General features: G+C 42.2%; 1 protein-coding gene across 9 annotated transcripts in view; it reads left to right on the plus strand.

Moving 5' to 3' along the window:
• ELAVL4 (ELAV like RNA binding protein 4) overlaps nucleotides 1-12,881 on the plus strand; it is a 64,416-nt gene that overhangs the window by 47,032 nt on the left and 4,503 nt on the right. For 6 of the 9 annotated variants that reach the window (XM_031058582.1, XM_014307824.2, XM_014307825.2 and 3 more), the window contains exons 4-6: nucleotides 7,557-7,710; nucleotides 8,057-8,282; nucleotides 9,674-9,712. In XM_031058582.1, coding sequence (XP_030914442.1) covers nucleotides 7,557-7,710; nucleotides 8,057-8,282; nucleotides 9,674-9,712 — 419 coding nt within the window. The remainder of the gene's footprint in view (nucleotides 1-7,556; nucleotides 7,711-8,056; nucleotides 8,283-9,673; nucleotides 9,713-12,881) is intronic. The other 3 variants (XM_031058581.1, XM_014307827.2, XM_014307826.2) reach the window with 1 other exon arrangement.

Genomic DNA, 12,881 nt, shown 5'->3' on the forward strand with positions numbered 1-12,881 from the left:
GCATCTCACTGTCATTCTTTGTAAGGCTGAAGTATTTAAACTTGTGGAAATACTATATTTAATTATCAGACCAAATTACTTTAGCTACAGATGCCCTTTACAGTTACTAAAAATGCACCATTGGTGCATTAAAAAACCTCTCTCAAGAGAACATCTAGAAATGAATTCGGTAGCACATAGTTTTGTAGACTAAAAAATATTCAGTAGAACAACATTGAACTGGAAAAGTACTGAAGACTACTTTGGTCTGCTTTCTTCATGAATGTGGCTGGGTTTTTTGCTTCAGAATCAATCTGTAAATATCTTATTGATGGATGGGCTGAACCTTGGCTCCTGTCCATGTATGCTGAGTAGCTGCAGTCCTCCAGGTGGAATTTCTCTGGCTGCCTTTTGGAAGCTGTTTTGATGGAGAGCAAGTTGAAATGAGTAATCTGTGAAAGCCTTTTACAGTGGCAAATTACTTCTACTTGCCAAGGTCACTGTGGTCCTGCTGGCTTTGTCCCATCTGTGTCATGAGCTCTGCTGTTCCTTGCACCTAGACTGAACATGAGGGTGGCTCTGGGGAGTTGTATTTACACTCATTTTTTGACCCCACAAGGCTTAATTCCTGTTTAAAAATAATATATGTATTTTATGCATGTGGCCCGAGATGCTGTCCTTTTCACTCCTGTAACATTTTTGTGGCAGCTTAATGTTCTCTCTCTCCTGATGCCTTGCAAAACAACCATGCACAGGAGGAACTGGCTTAATAGCAGGATCAGCAGAACAGCCAGGCACAGTCAGCTCTGATGTGTGGACTAAAATAACTGAAGAAATGTTCTTTTTATTCTGTCATTGTTATGATAAATAATCCCTTTTCACTCTAGCAGCTAAAATATTTATGTGCATTTTATTTAAGTCAATGATGCCCTTTCAAGTCAAAGTTGAGAGGTGACGATTTACAGAATATCTGTTGGGGAAAAGCATTGGAGGGAGTTGTGTTTGGTGGTAATAGGTTATACACATTTTGTTCCTCCTCAGCTGATCATAGTGCATATTTTATTTACACCATTTCATAGCAGCATCATCTTCTTGTGAGAGAGAAAAGCTTCACTTTATTTTTACAGCTAAAGCTTGACATAATTCTGCAAAACAGTTTAGAGTGAGGGAAGAGACAGTGTGTGTTGAAATAAATATATATTCCAGAAATTGAATCTATTTTTAGAAATTAAATTTGCCCATCCATAAAAGCATATGAAAGGTCACTGCTGCTGTTGAAGATTGCCTGGCAATTCAGTTGCATCAAATATCAGAAGGAAAATAAGATGTGTGATGCATGGGGTACAGATTGTTTAAACTGCTGCTTTGCCCTGAAAAAAGGACAACGTCTGAAAGGATGCGAAGGAAGTGTTTTACAATTTACTTGGGGATTCAGGTGACCTGGCCTCATTGGAACAAGGGCAGAACAGTTTTGAAAGGAAGTTTGAAATCTAAAAAGAGCCAGTGACCCCCTGAAGTGCAGTCTTGTGCACCCCTCTCTTCCTTTTTCTCTGTTGCCTGGGAAATAGGTTTGCTTCTTCCTTGCCTCACAGGAGCAGGTACATGCTGTGACACTGCTGGAGCAAAGGGAGATGTCCCCAGAGAGGGGAGAAGGAATCTGGGTTCTCTGAGCCCTTGATAAGCTCCAGTTTTTAAATCCATCATATCTATCCCATGGTAAAATACCAAATGGATGATTCCTCTGTGCTCAGAGGCTTTTCCTAGTTATTTTAATTTTCAGTTAAATTTAATAAATAGCATGAAATTCTGTATTTCTGCTTTATTCTCCTGTTTTGATCAATAGGTCTGGATGATCTTAGTTTAAAATACAGCAAATAAAGCTGTGGGAGAAAGTAATGCTGCTTTTTCTGAAAATAAAGTAGTAACATTACTGCTGAAAGATCTTCCTATTTATCTTGGTTTCTTTGGCATTTTTCAAAATGCCAGCTATTTCCACAAAACTCAGGCTCTAAATCTGTCCATGTTAATTCTTGTAATTGTCCACAAAACTACAAACCATCCTGTCACTGTAGGGTAACCAAATAACAGCAGCCTCAGACTTCTCTGTCCTACAAAGTCATTTGTCAAAAAGATTGCCTTCCAGCCGTGCTGTGCAGAGGAGGAGGAATTGCAGCAGGGAGTGCTGGGGAAGAGACTGCATCTCCTGCACCCCATCCTAGACTCCTGGGAAGGTGTGGGGGGAGCTCAACACAATTTGGGTGGCAGCCAGAAAGCTCTGGGTTGCTGACAGTGATGGTGGCAGAGCTTTGGTGTTGGGTGCCCTTGGTGCAATGCTCAGCCAAAACCCCGTTTTCCAGCCATGTTCTTCCACAGCCTCCCCAGGGCCACTGAGCCTGCTGGGCACTGCCTGCAGCCTCCTATCCCTCTGAAGAAATGGGATGTCGTGCAAGGCTGGGTGGTAAGGAGAGTGTGTACAGAGAGATCAGGGCAAGACACAGAAGGAGTTTGGATGCTCTGCAAGGAGGAAGAGATGGAAGGTTGGGGTGCTGGGAGTACCTGAGTATGTTGGACTGCAGCAAGGAGGGGTTTGTGGTTTTGAGTGTCTTGTGTGCATTGGACCCCCTTTTTTTCCCCTTTCCTGAAAATTCACATTACAGGCACAAACTGCAGATTTGGGATGTAGCTGTTATATAGCTCCATCTAAAATTAACTGCTTGTTCTCTTTTATGGTAGCTGACAGTTAGTCAAAGAGGGGTCGTTTGCTGGGGTTGCTGCTCCCCAAGACAAAGTCTTGGACCAGAAACTTGAAAGATGCTGCAGACCTGGAAAGCCTCAACTAAACTGACTCCTCTTTTGCTCTTTAGGAGCCTCTGTCAGTGTAACCCTTTGGACTTCGTAGTGCTTGTTAACAAACACTCCTCCACTCTTTGTGCCTGCAGTGATACTGGTGCTCAGAGGACCTTTCAGTGCTGCATTTAAAGGTTCTGCTGCTTTCAGCCGGCACCAGAGAGTCTCTGCCTCTTAATTTCATGCATCTTCACTTAATCGGGATTTTTCTTTTTACTGCCTCAGTTTTGCCAGTGAGTCCTTTTCACTCCACAGAGCCAGAGCAATTATTTTTCTTAGCCTTGCTCTTGATACAGCCAAGAGTGTTCCTAGGTTATTATCTATGGATGTCTTCCCTGAAATGATGGGATAGACCATTGTACCTGCAATTATAATTAATCTCTGTAAAATGGCATTGAATCGCTGGACAGTAAAGTGCATCGTCACTCCCCGCCATCCTCCAGCCAAGGGCTTAGTGAAGAGAAAGGACAGAGCAGTGCAAGCATCAGATGTGAAAGTATTCCAGATCCTGGTCTTCAGCCTCTGGACAGAGGACTTTTGTGTTTGCTTGTTCTGACAAAGCACAGAGCTTTCACAGGAGGGTGTCTCAAATCTGGTTTTACACAAAATTAGGACACAGTTGAGGGTCTGGAAGTAGTTGTGAGGAAATGTCTCTTTCTGCCATAGCCCATTCACTGGTGCTAAGGTGATTTTACTTCTAGTTCTGGATGTGCATTAAACAAGTGAGACTGTGCTTTATTTATGTGTATGAGGCTTTTGAGTGGTTTTGTTAAAGCTCTTCCAGTTTGTACTAGTGGGATAAGGGGCAGCAAGTGAGGGGAGGGTTGTCCCCATTTTAAACTGGACTTCAGGCAGAAAAAAGCCAAGTGACTCACCCCAAAAATCACACAAGAAATTCTGTGTCTTGAGGAGTCACAAAGGGACAAAGCAAAGTCTCTCTATTGAGGTCACCAGGGAGTCTGGTATTTTTGAATGTTACACAAACTTTCTGAAAGCTGCCCAGGGAGTCACTTAACACTGACTGCCCCTTAGCTGCTTGTGGCTGGAGAGGTGTCCTGGGGACTGCAGGTGCGTGGGTGGGTGACTTGGTGGTCCTTGGGTGCCTGTCCTGCACCCTGATTCAAGGCTCCTGCATGCCTTCCCATTCTCCAGGTGAGGAATGGTAGATGCAGAGCAAGACACATCTCGGAGAAGGTTGGCATCTGCAGAATTAACTGCTTGGTTGCTGCTCAGGTGTGTCCAGGGCAGGGTGGCTGTGCTGGCAGAGCAAATCATTCCAGGAAAGGATGATGGAGTTCCTCTTCAGAGCAGACCAGAGTTAAATTTTACAAGGAGGCTTCTAGAAATGGACTTGGATGTTTGAGAAGTCCAGGATTAGCACAGGAGTTGAAGGCTTCTCTTATAGGGAGCAGCAGCAAAGTGGTTAAGTGGCAGTGTTCAAATGGCTGCTGTGCTTGTTCCAGAAGACAAATGGGATGCGTTCATGCCTCTGGGTGCCTTTGCTGTGGGCTCTGGCTTGGGAAGGCCAGACCACTTCGATTTATGTTCTGAAGAGTCTCGAGGTTAGTAATTCTTCAAAAAGTTTTCTATATGGGAAAGCAGGTAGGAAATCAATAGGGAAAATAATTACTTGGAGATATTTTCTGTGCACCTGAAGAAAAATGTGCTTTGCCATGGAAGATATGAAATGCTGGACCTTCTGATGCTGCAGTGGTGTTGGGAAACAGTGGTGCAGCCTCTGGAGATCACTGTTTATTATGAAGAGAAGCCCTTACACAGGCTAATGCTCAATGTCAGATGAGAAATGTCCTATTAAATGTTTTTCATAGTTATTATATATGTATTTATAGAAACTAACATCTGAGGCCAGCAAGCCATTAAATGAATTGTACAATATTTTATTATCTTCCTTGCAAATTTGACCGCAGAACTCCTAAATGATCTTCTGCAGTGAAATCCAACACCATGGTTCGACCTTCAACCGTTGTACGAGCAGGAAAACATTTTAATGCTGAGAAATGCCTGGGTCAAACAGTAGCTTGGTGTTCTCTAGCTCATTATTTGGAATCCTAGCCACCACAAGGAATTCATACTCTTTTCTTTTTCAACGCTCTGTTTCATTACGGGGTGCTAACACTGCCGTGAGCAAAGGAAGGGGAAAAAAAATCATTTTTGAGTGTGAATATAAAGAATTAATGCAGCGTCCTCACGCAGCGCTTTGCAGTTTGCAGGGATAAAATGGGAGCTGGTTTTTGCTCCCATTTTAACTCACACAGCATAAGGAGCTTCTGGTGTGATGGAGGGTCAGGGTGGGCGATTTCTTCCTTTGATAGCTCACACACGGGAAGACATCCCGTCCTCAGCACTAACTGAATAATAGCTTGAAAGCAGGATGGCACACTCTAACCGATCGATTTGTCATTGGCTGACCTCAGAGGGAAGATGAAAAAGATTCAAAAGCAGATAAATAATTGACATTACTAGCCTTGAGTCCATTCAGCTCCGCAACCTTTTCTCCTTGATATTAAAGACGGCTGAGTTGCTTTTGGCAGCTTCTTTCTTTGGCTCAGGCTCCCCTGCAGCCTGAATGTTTGATTGCAGGAGGAAATAAAAACTAGACCTGAGCAGCAATAGGTGTTCACATGTGCTGTGAGTGGAGGGTTGGGAGTGTGAGCAGCCTCTCCTTCCTCTGCCTGCCTGCAAGGCCCACGAGAGCAGAGAGCCTTCTGTAAGTAGAAGTGTATATATATATAAAATGTCAGGCACTCATTGCTCTGGGAAGTAGTGTTTTTTGCATATCCCAATACTTTTCATCTTCCCTGTAACGTGGCATTTGGTTAATGAATGTGCCAGAGTGAGAAACCCAAAGGAAACCCCTGGCTGTTTGCCCAGGAACTTTATTCATTTTGCTGTTCTCAGTTTTGAGGAATAGGTAAGATCCCTACCCTCACTCCAGAGAGGCTCTTAAATATTTTTTAAGCTGTTATTTCTAAAGTAGGTTAAACTGTAGATGCCTGAACTCTTACAGTGCCCTCTCAAGGTGAGGCTTTTTTAGAGTGGGGAGGGAGAGTCTGCTTTTCCACGTGCCCCAACACCAAACCAAGCTGTAGGTGAAAGCATCATGTGATTACCCCTGGTGTCCCCAGGGTCTGGATTGAGCCTTGTTACATAAAAGCTGAGTGGTGCCATCCGTGTGTGTTCTGGTCCTGGGTCCATCAGAGGGGCGTTCAGGACCAGCTGGGAAGTGATGGAAATGCTGCACCCAATCAGGAGTTGTGGGCTGTGACACAAAATACTTCCTACCCCAATATCCTTTGTCCTTTCAGCACCTGAAGGTTTCTCCTCTTCTCATGTCTGCTTTGTGCTGTGTGCCTGAGCTTGCCTCCATTGATGCAAATGTTTTATCTAACCTCTATTTCATATTTCTTTCCCTGAATTTTCCACCTCCTCTCCCCAGCCTTCTCCGTAAATGTTAGATTTAAAAGGTTATGGACAAACGTGTAAGTTATAAAGAAATTGCCAAAAACCTTAAAATCCAGCATCTTTAGAGTTTGTCTACTATTATGCAGAGAAGATTGTGGAAGCAAATATTAGTCATTAACATAATTTTCTGTGTTGAGTCAACATCTATTTTTAGGTGTGGAGCGCATAAAGACAACTCTTTGACACATAAAACACATAGACATGCATTTGACATCATCTGTGTTCAGGCTGAGGCTCGGGAAAAAGGGAATACAATTGCTGAATGTATTGTATTTGTGATGGGAACCCCCCCACTTCCTTCCTAGACACATTTTAAGACATAATGCAGGAGAGTACTGATCTGTTTATATTGAAATAAATCAAAATGAAGTACAGAATATTCAGCTTGGTTTCCAATGCTTTTTCAGATGTGCTGCAAAGTAATTCATGATCTATGCTGAATATTTGCCATTAGGCTTTATCCAGGAAGTGTTTTTATTATGTTAAATGTGTTTATTCTAAATGTATATATTATTTTAAAAGTGCAGAAGGCTTTTTATGTACCTATTATAATTATAAATCTGATTCATAGGTAGAAGAGCAGTTAAGAGGCTTGAATTAGTAATTTTCCAACAGCACACATGCAGAGCCACAGCTAGATTTTCTTGTTTGCTTGGTCATAATATTTTATGGTCTGATTCTGGGCTTTATAATGCAAGGGAACTTCTCGTGATAAATTGCAGATCCGACAATGAGTGTCAGTCTACAGCTCCCTGAGCAGATGTTCATTTAGTCTAATTTCACCAGTACTTTACTGTTCATCCAGAACAGATCTTGCCAGCTCAGGATGCAAACACAAAGAGAGAGAGCACAAAAGATCGCTCTGCAAATAACCTGATCTGTTTCAGACACTTGGAGGGGGAAAAGAAAAACATGCGGGAACTTCAGCGTGCGGGGCTGGCTACGGCAAATCATCCACACACCCACAGCCGTGGGGGCAAATTCGCAGAGCCGTGCGTGGGAAGGTGCACATTAATCCACCTCTGAACAATGGGGTTTTATCACTGCACTTCAGAACCCTTGTGTCTGTTTTAAGGTCTCTGCAGCTCTTCCTTTGTTCCTCCAGCTTTTCCTGGCTCTGCTGGTTTGGCAGAACAGGTCCTGTCTGAACTGCAGGGTTGTGTCTTATGAAAGAGCAGAACATGATCTGTCCAAAATGCCCAGGGTGGCTGTAGCTCACTAACACTCCTCTCCTTTTCTCTCCTTAGGTGTCGTATGCCCGTCCAAGTTCAGCCTCCATCCGGGATGCGAACTTGTATGTCAGCGGCCTTCCCAAAACCATGACCCAGAAAGAATTAGAGCAGTTATTCTCACAATATGGGCGCATCATCACCTCACGGATTCTGGTTGATCAAGTCACAGGTTAAAAGAAAACTTTTCTTGATAAGTGCATGGTTTTTTTGGAAGTGGCAAAATTGCAAATGTCTGCAGCTGGGGTTTTTTGACTTCTTGTGTAAAATGCAGTGCCTGTTTCCTTATAAATGTAACTAGAGGTATAACTGCTTCCTCTTTAATGAGGGGCTATCAAAATACAGAATATTGTTTACTTAAAATCGTTGGGATTGGGAAGAGGCTTTTTCTTTACAGGACTTTTCTTAATTTGCGAACCACCTATTGTGTGAAGTCGAACCCAGCGTTCAGTTTGTTCGTTGCATAAATGAGGCTGTTCCTACGAATATTCATCTCTTCACATGTTTTTACTTCCCAGGGGTTTCTCGAGGTGTGGGATTTATCCGTTTTGATAAGAGAATAGAGGCAGAAGAAGCCATAAAGGGACTAAATGGCCAGAAGCCTAGTGGTGCTACAGAACCAATTACTGTGAAGTTTGCCAATAACCCCAGCCAGAAAACAAGCCAGGCACTCCTTTCACAGCTGTATCAGTCTCCCAACAGACGCTACCCTGGACCACTTCACCACCAGGCTCAGAGATTCAGGTAATTACCTGGAAAAGAACTGAGGTTCCACCAGCGACAACAATGTGGGGCAGGTGCTGTGCAGGAAAATATGCTTTAGTTGCGTAGGCTGACCCGATTTTGTTTGTAAAATTAAATATTCTTTCCTGGAGAATGAGAAGGAAAATCTGCTGACAGCAGTAGTCATGTTGTATTTACTAAAACAGCTGAAGTACTGTACAATCAGATCTCATGAAGGCTCATAGAAAAAGGGAGGACAGAATAGAGTTACTCTGGTAATCAAATGAGCAGTGACTGTCCTGTTCTTTCTCTCTTTTTGGGTAATGCTTTTATTTTCTGCTATATTACTACAGTTTTGATGCAGCTTAGACTTTGATGTTAATGACAGTGGATTGGTAGCAGGAAAAAAGCTGAGTCTGTCCCAGTCAGCAGGAGTATCATTAAATTTATTAGCCTGAGATATCTGCTCTTAGTATAAAGAGCCCTTGTATTAGTCTTTGGTGTGAGTCTTCAGATGCTTTTGGGGATGTTTTATGCTTTGCTTTCTGAATATACTGTTTCCATCTGATGCATAAGGCAGAGTTAGCAATATGTGATGTTCCTATTACTTTCACACTTAATAGTTCTCAGGCAACCCAGCTTTCAAATAAAAAAGTCTGCCTTCAAGAAAGAAAACTTCGACATATTTGCATAACTGAGTTGCACACTGGCTTTAGAGAATTATTCAGAAGTAATTTTAGTTTGTCAGTGGTGAAAAGTGCTAATGAATTAAAGATCATAAAAAGTCAGTCATTGGATACCTTAAATTTACACTTGTTTTTGTGTCTTTGGCATGCAGCTGTGTCCATTGAGGTTATCACTGAATCATTCCATGGACAGAAGGACTTTATTGTGCTGCCATGGAAAGCAGATGATGATATTCTGCAAAATTTGGTGGTCAATTTAGATTGGCTCGTCATGAAGGATTAATGCTAAATATATATAATAAAATGGGGAGAATGTATTATACTAAAGCAGATTATCAAGAAGTTTTCCAGTTCCAGCAGTTTTGGACTTAATATTTTATTTTTTAGTTAACTGTAAATATAAGGTTAGCAGTTGAATTACCAAAAAAAAAGTTGAATTATTAAAAAAAGTCAAATTCTAAGTGCATTTTTTAAAATCAAGCTCTGGAGGTTAAGCTTTTCTCTAGACCGTGGACAAGTTTAAAAAAGGCTTTTAAATGCTCTGGTGGAAATTTAAGCACAACCTCAGACTTAACAAAGCAGGCCGGGAGTTGTTAGGCTCCTTAGATGTGTGGGAAACTTGTTGAACGTTTCTTCTTTGAAAATGGAACACTATTAATAATAGTTCCATTGAGCGATCTTGCCATCTGTGAGACATTAACCCAAAGACCCTCCTTCTCTTTTCAGGCTGGACAATTTGCTTAATATGGCCTATGGCGTAAAGAGGTAATTAGAATTCCACAGATTGCCAGATGTCCGTGTTGGCACAGATTGGTGCTACAATTTATTTTTTTTTAATTCACTAACTTTATTTTTTTTATCCCTTCTTTTCTTCTACCAGCATGTCAAATTCTTTTTAAGTTTGGACTTCAGTTGGTTTTGTTACTTTAAAGGCCTCACGCACAAGTTCTGTGGGGTTTTTCAACCTTTTTTTATTTACAGGTGGGCTTCTCAAATGGTTTAGGTGCCACAGCTACAAGCATTGAAATTGCAATTGCTCTGCTAAGTGGTGCTTTTTCCAGAATCAAAACTATAAACTTGAGATTTTAATAAATCTCTGATCTGGTAATGGAAAATTTAAGTCAAAAATCAGAATTAGGCTGCTGTGGTCTCTCACAGTTAAGACCATCTTTTTCCCTCATCTGACATCATAAGTTTGACTTGAAAATACAGCTGTGTGCACCTCAATCAGCCCAAAGTTTCTTTTGTTACAGGTTTAATACTTTGAATTTTTTTCTCAGTCCTTGAAATTTATTTTTCTGTTTGTTTAAAATAGCTGTGTGTTTGTATGTGCACGCATGTGTGAAAGCTCAGCTGATCTGTCAACATTTCTGCTGTTCCATGAGTATGTTTGGTAGCTAAAATGAGATGTGTTATTAGTGTTTCTTTTAATGGCAACATCAGCATAAGCGATCCTTGCAGCAAAACAAAGGTGTAGTCTTATTCCTGATGTTGCCCTAAGATGTCCAGATTAAGATGAGAAGGTACTCCTTAATCTTCTGAAATGGTCTACTCACCACACTTGAAAATTACTTGAGCTTTTGTTTGAAGCTCATCCTCTAAAAAGGTATGGTAAGTATATCTTTACAGTAGCTAGTATCAGACAGTAAGGTGGGGTTTAACCCCTCAGTAACTCCAGTACAGCTCTGAACTCTTGAGTACTCCCTAGAGGAAAGTCAGACCAGAGCTTCTCCCCAGCAGCAGCAGCAGTGCTGGTGTTCCTGGGCACGTTGGTTGTGTTGGGATATCCTTAGTGGTGAGTCAGAACCCCCTGCCTTGAGTTTACGACACAGCTCTTCTCCTGTGCTCTCCCACCTTATTTGTTCCTTGATATCTTGTCAGAAACATGGAAACACTCCCCAGCTGAGTGTCTGTCCAGGTGCAGGTCAGTGTCAGAAGGATGGGTTTGTTCTGGGGGTTTCCCTGGGTTTTTGCTGCGGCTGCTCCTTTGCTGGAATTGGGCTGGCGTGTGGTAGGCTCAGCCTGAGCAGAGGAAAAGAGCAATTACCTGCCTTTATAGGTTATGCATCTGCTTTCTCAACATTGTCTGCAGTGTTACTCTAAAAACACAGCAGTGTTCAAAGTCATTTTGCAGGCTTCTTAAATTAGTTCTTATCTCCTCTCAGCAAACCTTGGCAATTGTACCTGCACTAGCAAAACCTGAATTTATAGGTGCAGGGTGACAAAAAATACCACACTGATAGTTTCTGAAGCTGCTTCAGAAACAGGAGATTGGCTCTCCCTGTGCTAACTGTGTGGTACTGATGGAAAATGAGACATGCTGATGTGGAAAAAAGGTTTTATTGAGGCTAATTTCAGATCACTTGCTGGAAGCAAAGCTCCTTATGTGATAGGTGATCTTGTATTTGTGTCAATACACTTGCACCAGTTTCGTGCGTGTTTTGTTGGATTTACAGCAGCTGCTGTGCTCATGGCACATAAATAGTTGAAAGCTGCATAGCTCCTAAAGGTTTCCAGGGAAAAGCTGCTCTCCAGTGAACTGTAGGAAACTTTAACCCTTTGCATCAGGGCAGCATTTCTTTAAAATGCAAAGCCTTATAATGCGTTGTGACACACACAGCTTTGCATTGTATGGATTTTATTTCATCCTTACTTAGAGCATGGTGTGTCCCTCAGTGTTGTATTTCACATTAAATTTAAACATTCCAGAAAGGCAGTGTTTGCTGGCTTATGTATGTTACTGGCACAGTCAGGACTGGCCAGCGATGGGCTTGAAGTCCCATCTTCCAGATTTCAAAATGAGCTGAAGCTGTTGGCTTGTACAAGCCCTGGCTGTGCCTTATTTCCAATCCTTATTTCCACCTGCAGTGGAAAGAGCAGTAGAAATTGGCCTTGTCCAGCCTTTCTGTGCTGAACTGTTCTGATAATGTCACTGGTTTCACTGTGCGAGAGAGAAACTAAAATGTGTTGAGATGAGGATTTGCAAAAGTGAAGTTGAGTTGGAAAATTGCCATGGATTTTTAATAAACTGTCTGCAAACCTTCCTGAGGATCTGATGCTGTGAGCATTTGTGAACTGCTCATTTACAGCACAGCTACACCCCAGTGATGATATTCAGCTTAAGATGTATATTCCAAGTGTCTTCTTTTTCCCTGAATATACATAAAAAGTGCCGTCAGGCGTCAACAGAACAGTGAGCAACCATCAAGTGTGTAGTTTCCTTTATGGTTATTTAATATACACTGCATAATATTGTGCAGATTGCGGAATGTGGAAAGTATTACAAGTGTAAAAAGTTTTGGAGAGCACAAGAACTCGCTCAGCAACAGAGTATCTCCCTCTGCTCCCTCAATCATCGCTAAGAAAATCCTGAGGAATTATTATTCCATTCTGGTATTGAAACTCATCATATTGAAGGTACACGTGAAACTGGATTTCTAAGACGTTTCCTCTGTGCAGTTGTTATTTTAAAACATATCCCAAAGTGTAGCTTCAGAAAGCATGTCAATTTTTTTTTCCACACTGATGAAAGGAAAATTATGTTGATCCTGAGGGCTGATACTGCTTAACATCTTCATTAATAACCTGAGTCATGGGCTGCGCTGCGCCCTCCTCACATTAGCGGGTGGCACTAAATTGGTGAGGAGCAGGGGTTGTCACTGCTGCTGGCCATGGCTGCCACTGGGGAGACCTTGGAAAGCTGCAGGAACACGCTGAAATTCGGGAAAGGCAAATGTAGAGTTTAGCCCCTGACTGCTGCCTTCAGCTGCCTACAAGGGGCTTTAGAAAGAAGGTGAAGCCAAGTTTTTTGCAGAGGTCAGATGCAGGCGGACAAGAATCAGCAGTGACAGGCTGCGGCAGGGGAAATTCACATGAGCATAAGGGAAGCTCATTCGCAGTGAGGATGGAGCCCTGCAGCAGGGGCTGCAGGAGC

Source organism: Geospiza fortis, unplaced genomic scaffold (assembly GCF_000277835.1).
Source record: "Geospiza fortis unplaced genomic scaffold, GeoFor_1.0 scaffold396, whole genome shotgun sequence".
Lineage (NCBI taxonomy): Eukaryota > Metazoa > Chordata > Aves > Passeriformes > Thraupidae > Geospiza > Geospiza fortis.